The 16,242-nt window shown below is 43.4% G+C and overlaps 2 protein-coding genes across 2 annotated transcripts; both read right to left on the reverse strand.

The window, feature by feature from the left end:
* Positions 1-478: 478 nt before the first annotated feature.
* LOC124654168 (trafficking protein particle complex subunit 2-like protein) lies at positions 479-2,932 on the reverse strand. The gene is made up of 5 exons (XM_047193195.1): positions 2,843-2,932; positions 2,618-2,714; positions 1,563-1,641; positions 1,145-1,226; positions 479-767 (listed from the first exon to the last, which is right to left on the reverse strand). The coding sequence occupies exons 1-5, from the start codon at positions 2,873-2,875 to the stop codon at positions 627-629; spliced, it is 432 nt and encodes a 143-aa protein (XP_047049151.1). The 5' UTR covers positions 2,876-2,932; the 3' UTR covers positions 479-626.
* A 462-nt stretch (positions 2,933-3,394) lies between these two features.
* On the reverse strand, positions 3,395-5,654 carry LOC124655549. The gene is made up of 2 exons (XM_047194426.1): positions 5,256-5,654; positions 3,395-3,635 (listed from the first exon to the last, which is right to left on the reverse strand). Exon 1 carries the CDS (start codon positions 5,652-5,654, stop codon positions 5,259-5,261), a length of 396 nt encoding a protein of 131 aa, XP_047050382.1. The 3' UTR covers positions 3,395-3,635; positions 5,256-5,258.
* Between the last annotated feature and the right edge of the window lie 10,588 nt (positions 5,655-16,242).

Here is a 16,242-nt window from a genome sequence, read left to right on the forward strand (position 1 = left end):
AAAAATTAGGATAATGCTGGGCCCGTCTGGTTTTGTTTTGAAAATCGTTTTGGAATTGTTTGGCTGGCTGACTAGTCTCTGACCAAGATCGGGTCAGGTCTAAGCCAGACTCACAAATATATGGAGTAGTTTTTTCTTGCTCAACGAAAAGAACTGGCACTGGGCTCTAGATTCATTAGGTGCATGGAAATTCTTGCCGGCTCCATCACCTGATGATGACAGGCAGAGGAGCTAGCACCGAATCACTATTCACTTACCGGTGCATGGGCAGGGAAACTCTGCCCTGCAGCTGCTGCCATGCCGCTCACTGAACTTGCACTGGCAAGTGAAAAAGAGCCATTGCTATCTGCAGCTATGAGGAGGAAAGGGGGGAGGCCAGGAGTGCAGAACACAAGCAGATGATGGAAGTAACAGCACAGACTGGAGAACAAGTGCACTGAATTGAAGGGAGAAAAGGCAGGGCACAATCTTCGATCAATAACAACAACAGCCATATATATTCTTCCTTGAATATCAAATTAGCATCCAGTTCAACATACACACGATACAGAATGGATAACTTGCTTGGGTAAGGGGGGAAATGCGCACAATGGTTGATCTCGGGGTGGTTCAGATGGATGCAGTGCTCAACCAGTTGTCCCTGAACCAAAGGATTTCACGATGGTGCTTACTCTTGCGCCAAAGCTTCTCGAGGCGATCTTCTTCCCGGGGACATGGAAGGGGTTCGAGACAGCGTCTACGTATGCAGCATGGAACTTCCTGAAAAACTGAGAAGGCAAGATGACCGTGAGAATGTTCTCTATTTTTGGCAAGGCAAAGCAAAGTATGAGCTACACATAATTTGTTCACACAGAAAGAGTTCAGTGTTTAAGAGTATCATTTCAATACGCAGCAATACACATATCACCGGGAACTTGTGGGTCTGACTTATTCAGAAACTGGACTGAGAAAAAAATAACACTTTCCACATAGTAAGCTATGACTTGGCATGACCAGCAAACTCAAGAGAGCAGTCAAGACTCGAGAAACCGAACAGCAGTATTCTAACAAAATATCTCAGCACTTGATCTTTCATATCCAATGGAACAAGAGATATACGTATCTTGCAGCTCTACTAAAAATAATAAAAAGTTGAAAAGCTTACATTTCGGGCATCTGCATCTTTCACATCAAGATCGGTTGTGACCATTAAAAATTTGACCTTTGTGTTTGTCAAATAGCCGTACCTATCATATGATAGATTGTCATAGTTCATCAATTTGTAAACAGTAAGTGCTTCCAGCACTAATAATAACTTAGCAGTGAGGAGAAATATTTTAAAAAAACTGGCACAGTTAAGAATCTATTCGTAACTATTGAAGTTTTTTCTCACTTGACAAAACAATAATATTCTGCAAGATCTAATATCACCTTTCCAAAGTTAGAAAGCAACTTTAGTTCTTTATATGATTTAAAACAACTTATGGGACTCTGTAAAAACCAGTAACTGAACTTTGAACTTCGGTTAAAGCTGGAGCAGTAAACGAATACTAGGAGATAACCAAAACTTTGAAGGGACTTACACTTTGTAGTTCTCAGTCGGATACAGAAGACCCAAGAATGTCTCATTCAGTGTAGGTGCGCTCCTTTTAGGATTGTTTACTGTCAGCGGAATGTATATGACAAAAAAGTAAGATAGCCAACACAAGGGATCCACACAAACAATATTAGGAATATGACTTTTATGAAATTTTAATGGATTTATTCTACATAATCAGACAAACAACCACGTGAATCAAATTCTTGAGAAACTCTAATGAGATGGATGCAACCACCAAACTTATCAGGAATTCAGGACTCATCTGGAATAACTACATTTCTATGCACGCTTAAAGCTTTGCAACGCAAGAGCACCCAAGTGGATTCAACTTTTGTATTTGTAACCATGGAATTTGAAGCTGCTCCTTTTTACACAAGGGGGGTCACTTGTATAATCTGACACATTATAACCAACATCCATTGAATTTTACAAACCAGATTTCAATGAATTTAACTAAGATTTGACAAAAGATGAGTCAGAGTTGAGCTATCTCCAGGGCACTTGAATTAAGTCTACTGATGCAGCCACACATTTATCAGGACCATATGGAACACCTACGGGTGTATGCACATCGAAAGCTATCCAAAGCAAAGCCTGAAAGAAACTAATCAAAGCAAGAGTGCGGAAGATAATTGCAATTTTTCGATCCATAACCATGGAATTTGAAACTGTTTTTTACTAGTGATCCAAATTTGAGCTATCTCCGGTGCATTTAAATAAAGTTTAGCCAGTGAGATCGATGCAACCACCAGAGTTATCAGGGCTCATCTTGAACTCTTATGGCTCTATGCACATCGAAAACTATGCAAAGCAAGAATGCCAAAGTTAATTGCAATTTCCGCATTCATAGAGCCATGCAACTGCTTCTTTTTACTCAAGGTAGATCACTCCAATGCGCCATGCAAATCAACACCCATTGACAATTCAATCTAGATTGCGACGCCTTTAACAAAGGATTTGGCAGGAGGTGAGCCGAATTTGGAGTGCATTTGACCTGAACTAACAGATGGATCTGGATCGCGATGGTAAGGCGCCTACCTCGCTCGTCGATGACGTCGAGGGAGCAGTGGACGACGTGGTGGAGCTTGAGGGCGTCGTCCGCCTCCGTGAAGCTCTGCAGGTACAGCGGGTTGTTCTGCATCGAGCGGCATAGGACAGAGATAGAGAAGATCAGAGCTTTACTCTCGCCGGCGCCGACGCGGAGACAAGATCGGATTTTGCGATCTGAAGCGTGCGAGCTGGGGGAGAAGGGACGGTTCTGACCTGGTGGCCGACGACGGCGACGCAGACGATCATGTTTCCGCCGGGCGAGCTGGCCGGGGACGGCCCTGCCGTTGACGCGGCGACCGCTGAGACGGAGGCGCGCGGCGGATTGACGGAGGCTGTTCCCGGCTGGTTTGCTGGAAGGTGTGGGGGAAGGAGACGATGCCTATGCTATACTAGTGGGATCGGAGGGCCAACACAAACCTCTGGTCCGAGACGCACTAATCTTGATGCAATATGTCTAGCTCCACTGCAGCTGCATATTCAGTACGAGTACTTGCATTTTTTTTTCATTACACAAGTTTCACCACCAGATAATTCCCTCAATAAAAAAAGGATTCACCACCAGATAATGTATAAAATAGTGAACAGGTCATATCATCACAAACCGTAGCATTGAGCAAACTCGAGCTGTGCATGAAGTACATTCTTGTCATCACAAACCAACAACATAGTTCAATAGAACGCGAGATCACAAGCCTGACAAATAAATCTACTGGTTCTTGCATTTATAATCATAGTGCTTATTACAAAATCACAAGCCTGACATATTACAAAATCAGATGATGAGGTGCGGCTGCCTTTTGTTCAGAGGACAAAAGGAGTTCCTGCGTGTGAACTTTTGTTGCAAGTGCATCCATCGGCTACCTGATAAAATTTCAGACAAGCGCGCCGACGCCAAAAAATGCAGATTGGAGTAATTTATAGTGTTGCCTTATCGCAGCATGCCTGGAAGGTGGAAGAATCCTAGATGCAGCAATCTCCCAGAGCACTTGTGAGTTGCGATGAACACCTATAAGAACAAGTATTATGAATTTCTGATGAGTACAAGCACCAAGCAGAGCAAGATACATATACAGTGTCTGTGGAATAATATACAGAACATATATGTCCATGGCATTATAAAGCAGCATATGGCAGTATGTGTGGAATAGCTGTTCAATGTGCTGAACATACATGTCCATGACACTATAATTTGATATAATTTACTAAAACAGGTACAGACTGGTAATTTGAAGTGTTTGGGCGCCATGATTGGGCTCCGGTTGTCAGGCATCTGGACAGTGGTTGAATCTGAGCGTGTTTCAACATGGCTCACAAAGATGATTACGTTTTCTGTTGAACTTCTATACTGTACTCCAGTTATTTTATATAGAATGATAGACTGCTAGTGTAAAGCTCATTTGATTTTTTTAAAAAACTGTACACATATAACGTTAACATACTTGGTTGCTGAACACACTATGCCTAGCTTGAAAACAAAATATTGCATATAACACGAAGGGAGCTCAAGAACACTAAATGATAACAGGGCTCAAACAAAGATAGATAATATTAAGAGGAACATATGTTGGAGAAGCCCTGATATGAAAATGCCATGACATTATATTCTGATAAATCACTAAAACAGGCATAAAATGACTGTTTTAAGAAGGTTCGTTCAACCCCATGGTTGGGCTCCAGTTTTCAGGCATCTGGACAGTGGTTAAATCCTAGGGTGTCTCAATTTAGCTCACAAACATGATTATGTTTCCAGTGAACTTCTGAACTGTACTCCAGTTTCATTAAAGAAAATGGCAATGTAAAGCTCCTTTGACAAAACATTTTAATGGTATTAACACTAACACACCAAGTTACTGAACCTGCTATGCCTAGCTTGAAAAATAAAGTTATTTATGGAGAAAGCTTAAGAACACTATGTTGGGTAGCCCCTCATATGCACCTAGAAGGTTTAGAATTTGTTGCTTGGCATTCCGATAGTTGCGCTCAAAGAAAGCTGCGGGGCAATTCAGATTCCATTATAACTTCTTATGCATTGGCATGGTATTATACAGTGAGGCTGTTCAATGGTAAGTGAATTTCTGTTCGAAAATGTACAGCAAAAATAAAGAATATAACATCAAGACAAATAGATACCCAAAGCGCTGTAGTTTGTTCAAACGCTGAGTATATGAATGAAAAAAAAAGTATCTTCAAATTGATAAGTTCATTATAGAAAGAGCTTTCTGATTCCATTGCAAAGATACCAATCCCAACAATACTATAATTCACAGAATCTCTCACAACTAAATTAACAGCTAAATCAATCGTACTATGATAAATCAAATATCAAATTATGTTATACCTTCTGATGCATTGACACTGGTGTTGAGAATTCAATTGTTTTATAACACGCTGTAAGGTCGTCCGATGTGAAGTGAATTTCAGTTGGAAAATACAGCCGAAAAAAAAGAGAAAATAACACAAAGACAGAAGCTTCCCAATTCCATTGCAAAGTTACTGATCTCAAAAAACTGTACTATGATTCACAGAATCTCTCGCAGCTAAATCAATCGTACAGCAGGGGCGTCGATTCCAGCTAGGCGACGGTGAACTCGTAGAGGGGAATTATCGAAGTCAATGGTGGGCTCACAGGTCAGGTCTTGAGGCTCTTGACGAGCTTCCAGCGGGCGAGGAGCCTGGCGATGGGCGGCGTGAGGGCGATGGTGATGGGGATCCTGACGGGGATGAGGGCCTTGTTGCAGAGGAGGGCGAGCGCGAGCGTGCCGCCGCTGGAGGCCACGAGCTCCCCGGTCCGGTTGCGCGCGGGCGCCGGCGCCGGCTCCTGGCCGCCGGCGGAGGGCAGGGCCTCGTCCCCGGTGGAGACGCCGGTGGAGATGCCGATCTTGCGGAAGACGGCGTCGACGTCGACGTTGTTGTTGATGGCGACGTAGAGGCCCGTGGCGGTTGCGGCGGAGACGGAGAGGTGGACGCCGAGGGCCACCTTGCCGTACTTCCTCCCGAGGTCCTTCATGCGGGCGGTGAACGCCATGGCTGCCGCCGCCGGCAAGGCTGGGGTGGGAGGAGGCGCGCTGCTGTGCGGGTTTAAGATTTCGCGGCGGCGGCGATGTGGCGCGGCGGCGGGCTAGGGTTTTGGTCGGGCGGTGCGGCGGATCGGCGGCGGATAAAAGAGACGTGGATCCGAGTTTTTCCTTTCTTGGAGAACCAGGCTATGCTCGGACACGGCACGGGGTACGTGCACCCCACGAAATACGCTTTCACAACTGAGATTGCGTAATCCAAACCACCTTTTTTCTCATGGATACGTGAACTCGGATGGGAAAGGCCCGAGGGACCTAGATTCTACATTAACCTCGCGGTTAAGGTGTTAAGGTGAGAATCCAGTGTTAAAATTTACGGAAAAATCAAAATGCACTACACGTGGAATTTAGATGGATCCCACTCACCTTTGTTGCGTATATTTTTACTTCGGGGACCTCAGAAGAAACGATAATTACAACTAGGACCATAATTTTTACACAAAGCACCCTACAAACAATTGCATAAATGTAATATGAGTCCAAGAACTACTCCGACGAAGATCTACCTCCAGACGCAGTTGTCCTTGCCGACACCAGGAATACCGGTTAGATCAGCAACGACGTTGATTTTTGCTCCAAGGCAGTAGAAGATCCTCCTTGTACGGAGGAAGAACAGGCTTGAGCCAAAGTGGCCAAGCATGGCGATGTCATCCCCATGGCATGAGATAGAAAAGTGGCCAAAGAAAGCCACCACTTGGAAATCGTCGTATAATGCCTAGAATAGTGACCTCGCCGTGGCAGGTTTCCCGACCATCCACCATCGCTAGTTACCAGGGATTCCTCCTCCTCTCCGTCGCTACCAAGGCCGGCAAAGGAAGATCAATAACCCAATGCTAGTCGATGTGGAGGCATAAACGATTATTGAAGGAGCTTGCATCAAGATCCTCCCTCTCCATCTTCTTCATCCATGTAAGCTCTCAAGAGGAATCCATCAGCAACCATCGCTCGTTGCATCCAAACGCACACTAAAACAGCTATATGCCCAGGTTACCGTCGGCGTGCAAAAAAGCACCAGTTATGCTATTTGTCACCGGAGCGCTAAATTTAGGGGTGCCGGTGATGTCTAAATACCACCGGTTACCAAAAAATTGGTAAGCCGGGGGTAAGGGTCACGCAGATCCCGGATAAGGCACAGCCATGCCCCACCCCCTTACCACCGAAGCACGGCTATATTGGTGGGGCCGGTGGTAACCTATGCTATATATTGATAACCAGCCGGTGCTCCACCCTCTTCCCTCTTACCTCTTCACTCTTCCTCTTTCCCTTCCTCCTCCTCCTCTGCACCTTCTTCCCCCTCCTCCTTCCTCTCCCTCCCTCCGGCCACCACTGATGACCCACAAGTATAGGGGGTGTATCGTAGTATCTTCGATAAGTAAGAATGTCGATCCCAACGAGGAGCAGAAGGTGTTGACAAGCAGTTTCGATGAAGGATTCACTGTAAATGCTCACAGACAAGTATTCGGGGGTTTTGATGTAACGGATGAATAAAGTACAAGTAAGTAAAATGCGAGAGAAATAATTGCAGCGAGTGGCCCAATCCTTTTTAGCACAAAGGACAAGCCGGTTTGTTTACTTATAATGACCAAACGTTCTTGAGGACACACGGGATTTTAGTCTAGTGCTTTCGCTACATACAGCTGATTAATCTTCATTGTTTTGATAAGTGTTGTGTAGGTGAACCTATGCTAATATACCGCCCTTCCTAGGACTAATACATACTTGTGATTATACCCCTTGCAAGCATCCGCAACTACAAGAAAGTAATTAAGATAAATCTAACCACAGCCTTAAACTCTAAGATCCTGCGATCCCTCCTGCATTGATATACCAACGGGGGTTTAGGTTTCTGTCACTCCGGCAACCCCGCAATTGGCAAACGAGTACAAGATGCATTCCCCTAGGCCCATAAAGGTGAAGTGTCGTGTAGTCGACGTTCACACGACACCACTAGAAGAATGACACCACAACTTAAATATCATAACATTGAATATTACTCAACCATAATTCACTACTAACATTTAGACTTCACCCATGTCCTCAAGAACTAAAAGAACTACTCACGAGACATCATATGGAACATGATCAGAGGTGATATGATGATGAATAACAATCTGAACATAAACCTTGGTTCAATGGTTTCACTCAATAGCATCAATAACAAGTAGAAATCAATACGGGAGAGTTTCCCCTATCAAACAATCAAGATCAAACCCAAATTGCTACAGCGGTGACGATGTCCAGCGGTGGAGATGGCGGTGATGATGATGAAGATGATGGTGATGGCGATGGAGATGATGTCCAGCTCGATGGCGGTGACGATGGCGTCGATTTCCCCCTCCGGGAGGGAATTTCCCGGCGGATTCACCGCCCGCCGGAGAGCTCTTTTCTCTCGGTGTTCTCCGCCCCGCAGAGGCGGCTGTAACCCTTCGTGAGGATCCCTCCGTGGCTTAGGTTTTCGGGACGAAGGGTTTCGCGAAGAAAAGGAGGCGAAAGGGGCCGTGGGGCCCCCACACCACAAGGTGGCGCGGCCGGAGCCATGGGCCGCGCCGCCCTATGGTCTGGGCCCACCTTGGGTCCAGCTGGCTCCCCTCTACGGCTTCCTTCGTCATCCGGAAAAATAGGATTTTTGGTGAAATTTCCTTCCACAGTTGATCTTCCGAAATATTGCATCCTGACGGTGCTTTTTCCAGCGAGAATCTCGGCTCCGGTGTGCGATTTCCAAATAATCATGAAACATGCAAAATAGATGAAATAACATAAGTATTGTGTCCCAATATGAAATATATCAATGAATAACAGACAAATTATGATATAAAATAGTGATGCAAATTGGACGTATCAACTCCCCCAAGCTTAGACTTCGCTTGTCCCCAAGCGAAAGCGAACTCGATAAACGGGACCACATGTTTATGGAGTGAAGAGTCGATAAATAAAATACGGACAAGAAGCATCATATTCATTCACACAAGACATTATAGTAAACAACTTCCTCATATAACTCAACTTGAAACAAGTATAAGGTAATCACAAATAAAGGTGCATAAGGAATCATAATTGGTGATGGCAAACTTTGTTCTTGGTCGAGAGAACGAGTTAACGGATTATACTTATCTATTGAGCAGCGCTCTCATATTAAAGCTTATGGTAAACTTGCATACTCAATCATATTAATCATTGATGACTTTCAAAGCTATATTCATTCGGGTAAAACTTGTACTAAACAAGAAAGAGTAAAGACATGATGAAACAAATCACAATATAATAGTTTGATCACAACAACTCAAATGCTTGCTTGAGATGGAGGGAAATAGGTTTACCGAGTCAACATAAAGTAAAAGACAGGCCCTTCGCAGAGGAAGCGGGGATTAAATCATGTGCTAGAGCTTTTTCGAGTTTTGAAATCATATAAAGAGAATAAAAGTAAAGTTTTGAGAGGTGTTTGTCGTTGTCAACGACGCGGCGTGAGTACTCTAACCCCCTTGCCAAACGGACCACCAAAGAGCGGCTCCCATGAAGGACGTTATCTCTACCGACAAGGTAGATCATCCCTCTTCTCTTTTGTTTACACATGTACTTTAGTTTATTTAAGGATGACACTCCCCCAACCTTTGCTTACACAAGCCATGGCTAACCGAATCCTCGGGTGCCTTCCAACAATCTCATACCATGGAGGAGTGTCTATTGCAAAATTAAGTTGCTTACCGATGAATCGAGGGCAAAACATGTGAAGAGAATTATTAATGAAAGTTGATTAATTGAAGTCGGGAACCCCGTTGCCGGCTCTTATTGCAAAATTATAGGATAAGTGGATGAAGCCACTAGTCCATTAGTGGAGGTCAGCGATACGTCTCCAACGTATCGATAATTTCTTGTGTTCCATGCCACATTATTGATGTTATCTACATGTTTTATGCACACTTTATATCATATTCGTGCATTTTCCGGAACTAACCTATTAACAAGATGCCGAAGTGCCGATTCTTTGTTTACTGCTGTTTTTGGTTTCGAAATCCTAGTAAAGAAATATTCTCGGAATTGGACGAAATAAAAGCCCGGAGGCCTATTTTCTCACGAAGCTTCCGGAAGACCGAAGACGAGACGAAGAGGGGCCACGGGGAGCCAAACCCTAGGGCGGCGCCCCCCTGGCCGCGCGGCCCTGTGGTGTGGGCCCCCGTGCCGCCTCTTGACTTGCCCTTCCGCCTACAAATAGCCTCCGTGACGAAACCCCCGATGCGAGAGCCACGATACGGAAAACATTGCGAGACGCCGTCGCCGCCGATCCCATCTCGGGGGATCACGGAGATCGCCTCCGGCACCCTGCCGGAGAGGGATTCATCTCCCGGAGGACTCTACGCCGCCATGGTCGCCTCCGGTGTGATGTGTGAGTAGTCTACCCCTGGACTATGGGTCCATAGCGGTAGCTAGATGGTTGTCTTCTCCCCATTGTGCTATCATTGTCGGATCTTGTGAGCTGCCTATCATGATCAAGATCATCTATATGTAATTCTATATGTTGCGTTTGTTGGGATCCGATGAATAGAGAATACTTGTTATGTTGATTATCAAAGTTATACATGTGTTGTTTATGATCTTGCATGCTCTCCGTTACTAGTAGATGCTCTGGCCAAGTAGATGCTTTTAACTCCAAGAGGGAGTACTTATGCTCGATAGTGGGTTCATGCTGCATTGACACCAGGACAGATGACGAGAAAGTTCTAAGGTTGTGTTGTCTTGTTGCCACTAGGGATAAAACATTGATGCTATGTCTAAGGATGTAGTTGTTGATTACATTACGCACCATACTTAATGCAATTGTACGTTGTTTGCAACTTAATACTGGAGGGGTTCGGATGATAACCTGAAGGTGGACTTTTTAGGCATAGATGCAGTTGGATGGCGGTCTATGTACTTTGTCGTAATGCCCAATTAAATCTCACTATAGTCATCATGATATGTATGTGCATTGTCATGCTCTCTTTATTTGTCAATTGCGCAACTGTAATTTGTTCACCCAACATGCTTGTTCGTCTTATGGGAGAGACACCTCTAGTGAACTGTGGACCCCGGTCCAATTCTCTTTACTTGAAATACAATCTACTTGCAATACTTGTTTCTACTTGTTTTCTCTGCAAACAATCATCTTCCACACAATACGGTTAATCCTTTGTTACGAGCAAGCCGGTGAGATTGACAACCTCAACTGTTTCGTTGGGGCAAAGTACTTTGGTTGTGTTGTGCGGGTTCCACGTTGGCGCCGGAATCTACGGTGTTGCGCCGCACTACATCCCGCCGCCATCAACCTTCAACGTGCTTCTTGGCTCCTCCTGGTTCGATAAACCTTGGTTTCTTTCCGAGGGAAAACTTGCTGCTGTGCTCATCATACCTTCCTCTTGGGGTTGCCCAACGAACGTGTGAAATACACGCCATCAAGCATATTTTTACGGCGCCGTTGCGGGGAGATCAAGACACGCTGCAAGGGGAGTCTCCACTTCTCAATCTCTTTACTTTGTTTTTGTCTTGCTTTATTTTATTTACTACTTTGTTTGCTGCACTAAATCAAAATACAAAAAAATTAGTTGCTTTATTTGCTATCTTGTTTGCTATATCGAAAACACAAAAAAAATTAGTTTACTTGCATTTACTTTATCTAGTTCACTTTATTTACTATCGCTAAAATGAGTAATCCTGAAGTTGAAGTTCGTTCATTTAAGAAACAAGGGGAGAATGTTTAAAAGATGCTTGGTATAGAATTAGTGATGCCCATAATAGGTGCACTAAGAAACACTCCACCACTATCCTACTCGGGAATTTTTATGTTGGTATCTCTAGTTGGAATAGATATGTTCTTGATTGTCTCGCGGGAGGTAACTTCCTAGGTGCTCCCGCTTTAGAAGCTAGTTGCATTATTGAGAGTTTATTTGGAACACCACCTGTTAATGAAACTAAAAGTGAAACCTCCCTTGAGGATGTTATGAAAAAATTGGAAACCATAGAGAAAAATTGTAGCGTTGAAACTAAATTGGAAATCTTACTTGGATAATACTTGATAAACTTGATAAAATCCTAGGAGGAATTAATGAAAGAATTGCTACTCTAGAAACTTGTGCTATCCATGATAATCAAACCCATAGAATTGGTAAACTTGAAGAAGCTATGAGAAAATTGGGTTCAACTTTTTCTTCTCTTAAATTTAATGAGAAAGCTTATGTGGGTAAGGAGCAAAAATTCATGTATGTCTCTAAGGTGCCTAAACCAAAGAATTACTATAGGCCTAAAATTGATAAAACTCCCAACACCGCTGGTAATGATGTTGATGCTTCATCTCTCGATGTTACTTGATACACACTTTCTGCGCCTAGGCTGAAAGGCGTTAAAGAAACGCTTATGGGAGACAACCCATGTTTTTACCTACAGTACTTTGTTTTTATTTTGTGTCTTGGAAGTTGTTTACTACTGTAGCAACCTCTCCTTATCTTAGTTTTGAGTTTTGTTGTGCCAAGTTAAGCCGTTGATAGAAAAGTAAGTACTAGATTTGGATTACTGCGCAGTTCCAGATTTCTTTGCTGTCACGAATCTGAGCCCACTGCTCTGCAGGAAGCTCAGAAAATTATGCCAATTTACGTGCATGATCCTCAGATATGTACGCAACTTTCATTCAATTTGAGCATTTTCATTTGAGCAAGTCTGGTGCCATTTTAAAATTCGTCAATACGAACTGTTCTGTTTTGACAGATTCTGCCTTTTATTTCGCATTGCCTCTTTCGCTATGTTGGATGAATTTCTTTGATCCACTAATGTCCAGTAGCATTATGCAATGTCCAGAAGTGTTAATAATGATTGTGTCACCTCTGAATATGTCAATTTATATTGTGCACTAACCCTCTAATGAGTTGTTTCGAGTTTGGTGTGGAGGAAGTTTTCAAGGATCAAGAGAGGAGTATGATGCAACATGATCAAGGAGAGTGAAAGCTCTAAGCTTGGGGATGCACCCGGTGGTTCACCCCTGCATATATCAAGAAGACTCAAGCGTCTAAGCTTGGGGATGCCCAAGGCATCCCCTTCTTCATCAACAAATTATCGGGTTCCTCCCCTGAAACTACATTTTTATTCGGCCACATCTTATGTGCTTTTTCTTGGAGCGTCGGTTTGTTTTTGTTTTTGTTTTGTTTGAATAAAATGGATCCTAGCATTCACTTTATGGGAGAGATACACACTCCGCTGTAGCATATGGACAAATATGTCCTTGGTTTCTACTCATAGTATTCATGGCGAAGTTTCTCCTTCGTTAAATTGTTATATGGTTGGAATTGGAAAATGATACATGTAGTAATTGCTATAAATGTCTTGGGTAATGTGATACTTGGCAATTGTTGTGCTCATGTTTAAGCTCTTGCATCATATGCTTTGCACCCATTAATGAAGAAATACATAGAGCATGCTAAAATTTGGTTTGCATATTTGGTTTCTCTAAGGTCTAGATAATTTCTAGTATTGAGTTTGAACAACAAGGAAGACGGTGTAGAGTCTTATAATGCTTTCAATATGTCTTTTATGTGAGTTTTGCTGTACCGTTCATCCTTGTGTTTGTTTCAAATAAGCCTTGCTAGCCTAAACCTTGTATCGAGAGGGAATACTTCTCATGCATCCAAAATACTTGAGCCAACCACTATGCCATTTGTGTCCACCATACCTACCTACTACATGGTATTTTCCAGCCATTCCAAAGTAAATTGCTTGAGTGCTACCTTTAAAATTCCATCATTCACCTTTGCAATATATAGCTCATGGGACAAATAGCTTAAAAACTATTGTGGTATTGAATATGTAATTATGCACTTTATCTCTTATTAAGTTGCTTGTTGTGCGATAACCATGTTTACTGGGTAACGCCATCAACTCGTTGTTGAATTTCATGTGAGTTGCTATGCATGTTCGTCTTGTACGAAGTAAGGGCGATCTACACTGAGTTGAATGGTTTGAGCATGCATATTGTGAGAGAAGAACATTGGGCCGCTAACTAAAGCCATGATTCATGGTGGAAGTTTCAGTTTTGGACAAACATCCTCAAATCTCTAATGAGAAAAGAATTAATTGTTGTTGAATGCTTAAAGCATTAAAAGAGGAGTCCATTATACGTTGTCTATGTTGTCCCGGTATGGATGTCTAAGTTGAGAATAATCAAAAGCGAGAAATCCAAATGCGAGCTTTCTCCTTAGACCTTTGTACGAGGCGGCATAGAGGTACCCCTTTGTGATACTTGGTTAAAGCATATGTATTGCGGTGATAATCCGGGTAGTCCAAGCTAATTAGGACAAGGTGCGAGCACTATTAGTACACTATGCATGAGGCTTGCAACTTATAAGATATAATTTACATGATGCATATGCTTTATTACTACCGTTGACAAAATTGTTTCATGTTTTCAAAATCAAAGCTCTAGCACAAATATAGCAATCGATGCTTTTCCTCTATGAGGACCATTCTTTTACTTTCAATGTTGAGTCGGTTCACCTATTTCTATCCACCTCAAGAAGCAAACACTTGTGTGAACTGTGCATTGATTCTTACATACTTGCTTATTGCACTTATTATATTACTCTATGTTGACAATATCCATGAGATATATATGTTACAAGTTGAAAGCAACCGCTGAAACTTAATCTTCTTTTGTGTTGCTTCAATACCTTTACTTTGAATTATTGCTTTATGAGTTAACTCTTATGCAAGACTTATTGATGCTTGTCTTGAAGTGCTATTCATGAAAAGTCTTTGCTTTATGATTCACTTGTTTACTCATGTCATACACATTGTTTTGATCGCTGCACTCACTACATATGCTTTACAAATAGTATGATCAAGTTTATGATGGCATGTCACTCCAGAAATTATCTTTGTTATCGTTTTACCTGCTCGGGACGAAGCGAGAACTAAGCTTAGGGATGCTGATACGTCTCCAACGTATCGATAATTTCTTGTGTTCCATGCCACATTATTGATGTTATCTACATGTTTTATGCACACTTTATATCATATTCGTGCATTTTACGGAACTAACCTATTAACAAGATGCCGAAGTGCCGATTCTTTGTTTTCTGCTGTTTTTGGTTTCAGAAATCCTAGTAAAGAAATATTCTCGGAATTGGACGAAATAAAAGCCCGGAGGCCTATTTTCTCACGAAGCTTCCGAGAAGACCGAAGACGAGACGAAGAGGGGCCACGGGGGAGCCAAACCCTAGGGCGGCGCGGCCCCCCTTGGCCGCGCGGCCCTGTGGTGTGGGCCCCCGTGCCGCCTCTTGACTTGCCCTTCCGCCTACAAATAGCCTCCGTGACGAAACCCCCGGTACCGAGAGCCACGATACGGAAAACATTGCGAGACGCCGTCGCCGCCGATCCCATCTCGGGGGATCACGGAGATCGCCTCCGGCACCCTGCCGGAGAGGGGATTCATCTCCCGGAGGACTCTACGCCGCCATGGTCGCCTCGGTGTGATGTGTGAGTAGTCTACCCCTGGACTATGGGTCCATAGCGGTAGCTAGATGGTTGTCTTCTCCCCATTGTGCTATCATTGTCGGATCTTGTGAGCTGCCTATCATGATCAAGATCATCTATATGTAATTCTATATGTTGCGTTTGTTGGGATCCGATGAATAGAGAATACTTGTTATGTTGATTATCAAAGTTATACATGTGTTGTTTATGATCTTGCATGCTCTCCGTTACTAGTAGATGCTGCGGCCAAGTAGATGCTTTTAACTCCAAGAGGGAGTACTTATGCTCGATAGTGGGTTCATGCTGCATTGACACCGGGACGGTGACGAGAAAGTTCTAAGGTTGTGTTGTCTTGTTGCCACTAGGGATAAAACATTGATGCTATGTCTAAGGATGTAGTTGTTGATTACATTACGCACCATACTTAATGCAATTGTCTGTTGCTTTGCAACTTAATGCTGGAGGGGTTCGGATGATAACTCGAAGGTGGACTTTTTAGGCATAGATGCGGTTGGATGGCGGTCTATGTACTTTGTCGTAATGCCCAATTAAATCTCACTATACTCATCATGATATGTATGTGCATTGTCATGCTCTCTTTATTTGTCAATTGCCCAAGCTGTAATTTGTTCACCCAACATGCTTGTTCGTCTTATGGGAGAGACACCTCTAGTGAGCTGTGGACCCGGTCCAATTCTCTTTCTTGAAATACAATCTCTTGCAATACTTGTTTCTCTTGTTTTCTCTGCAAACAATCATCTTCCACACAATACGGTTAATCCTTTGTTACAGCAAGCCGGTGAGATTGACAACCTCACTTTGTTTCGTTGGGGCAAAGTACTTTGGTTGTGTTGTGCGGGTTCCACGTTGGCGCCGGAATCTCCGGTGTTGCGCCGCACTACATCCCGCCGCCATCAACCTTCAACGTGCTTCTTGGCTCCTCCTGGTTCGATAAACCTTGGTTTCTTTACGAGGGAAAACTTGCTGCTTGTGCTCATCATACCTTCCTCTTGGGGTTGCCCAACGAACGTGTGAAATACACGCCATCGG

This window comes from Lolium rigidum, chromosome 5 (assembly GCF_022539505.1).
Source record: "Lolium rigidum isolate FL_2022 chromosome 5, APGP_CSIRO_Lrig_0.1, whole genome shotgun sequence".
NCBI lineage: Eukaryota > Viridiplantae > Streptophyta > Magnoliopsida > Poales > Poaceae > Lolium > Lolium rigidum.

Coding starts and splice junctions, on each gene's coding strand:
- LOC124654168 (XM_047193195.1), bottom strand. CDS start 2,875: ATGATCGTCTGCGTCGCCGTCGTCGGCCACCAG. Junction 2,715..2,842: donor TCGCCGTCGTCGGCCACCAG/GTCAGAACCGTC, acceptor CGCTCGATGCAG/AACAACCCGCTGTACCTGCA. Junction 1,227..1,562: donor CCGACTGAGAACTACAAAGT/GTAAGTCCCTTC, acceptor ATCATATGATAG/GTACGGCTATTTGACAAACA.
- LOC124655549 (XM_047194426.1), bottom strand. CDS start 5,654: ATGGCGTTCACCGCCCGCATGAAGGACCTCGGGAGGAAGTACGGCAAG.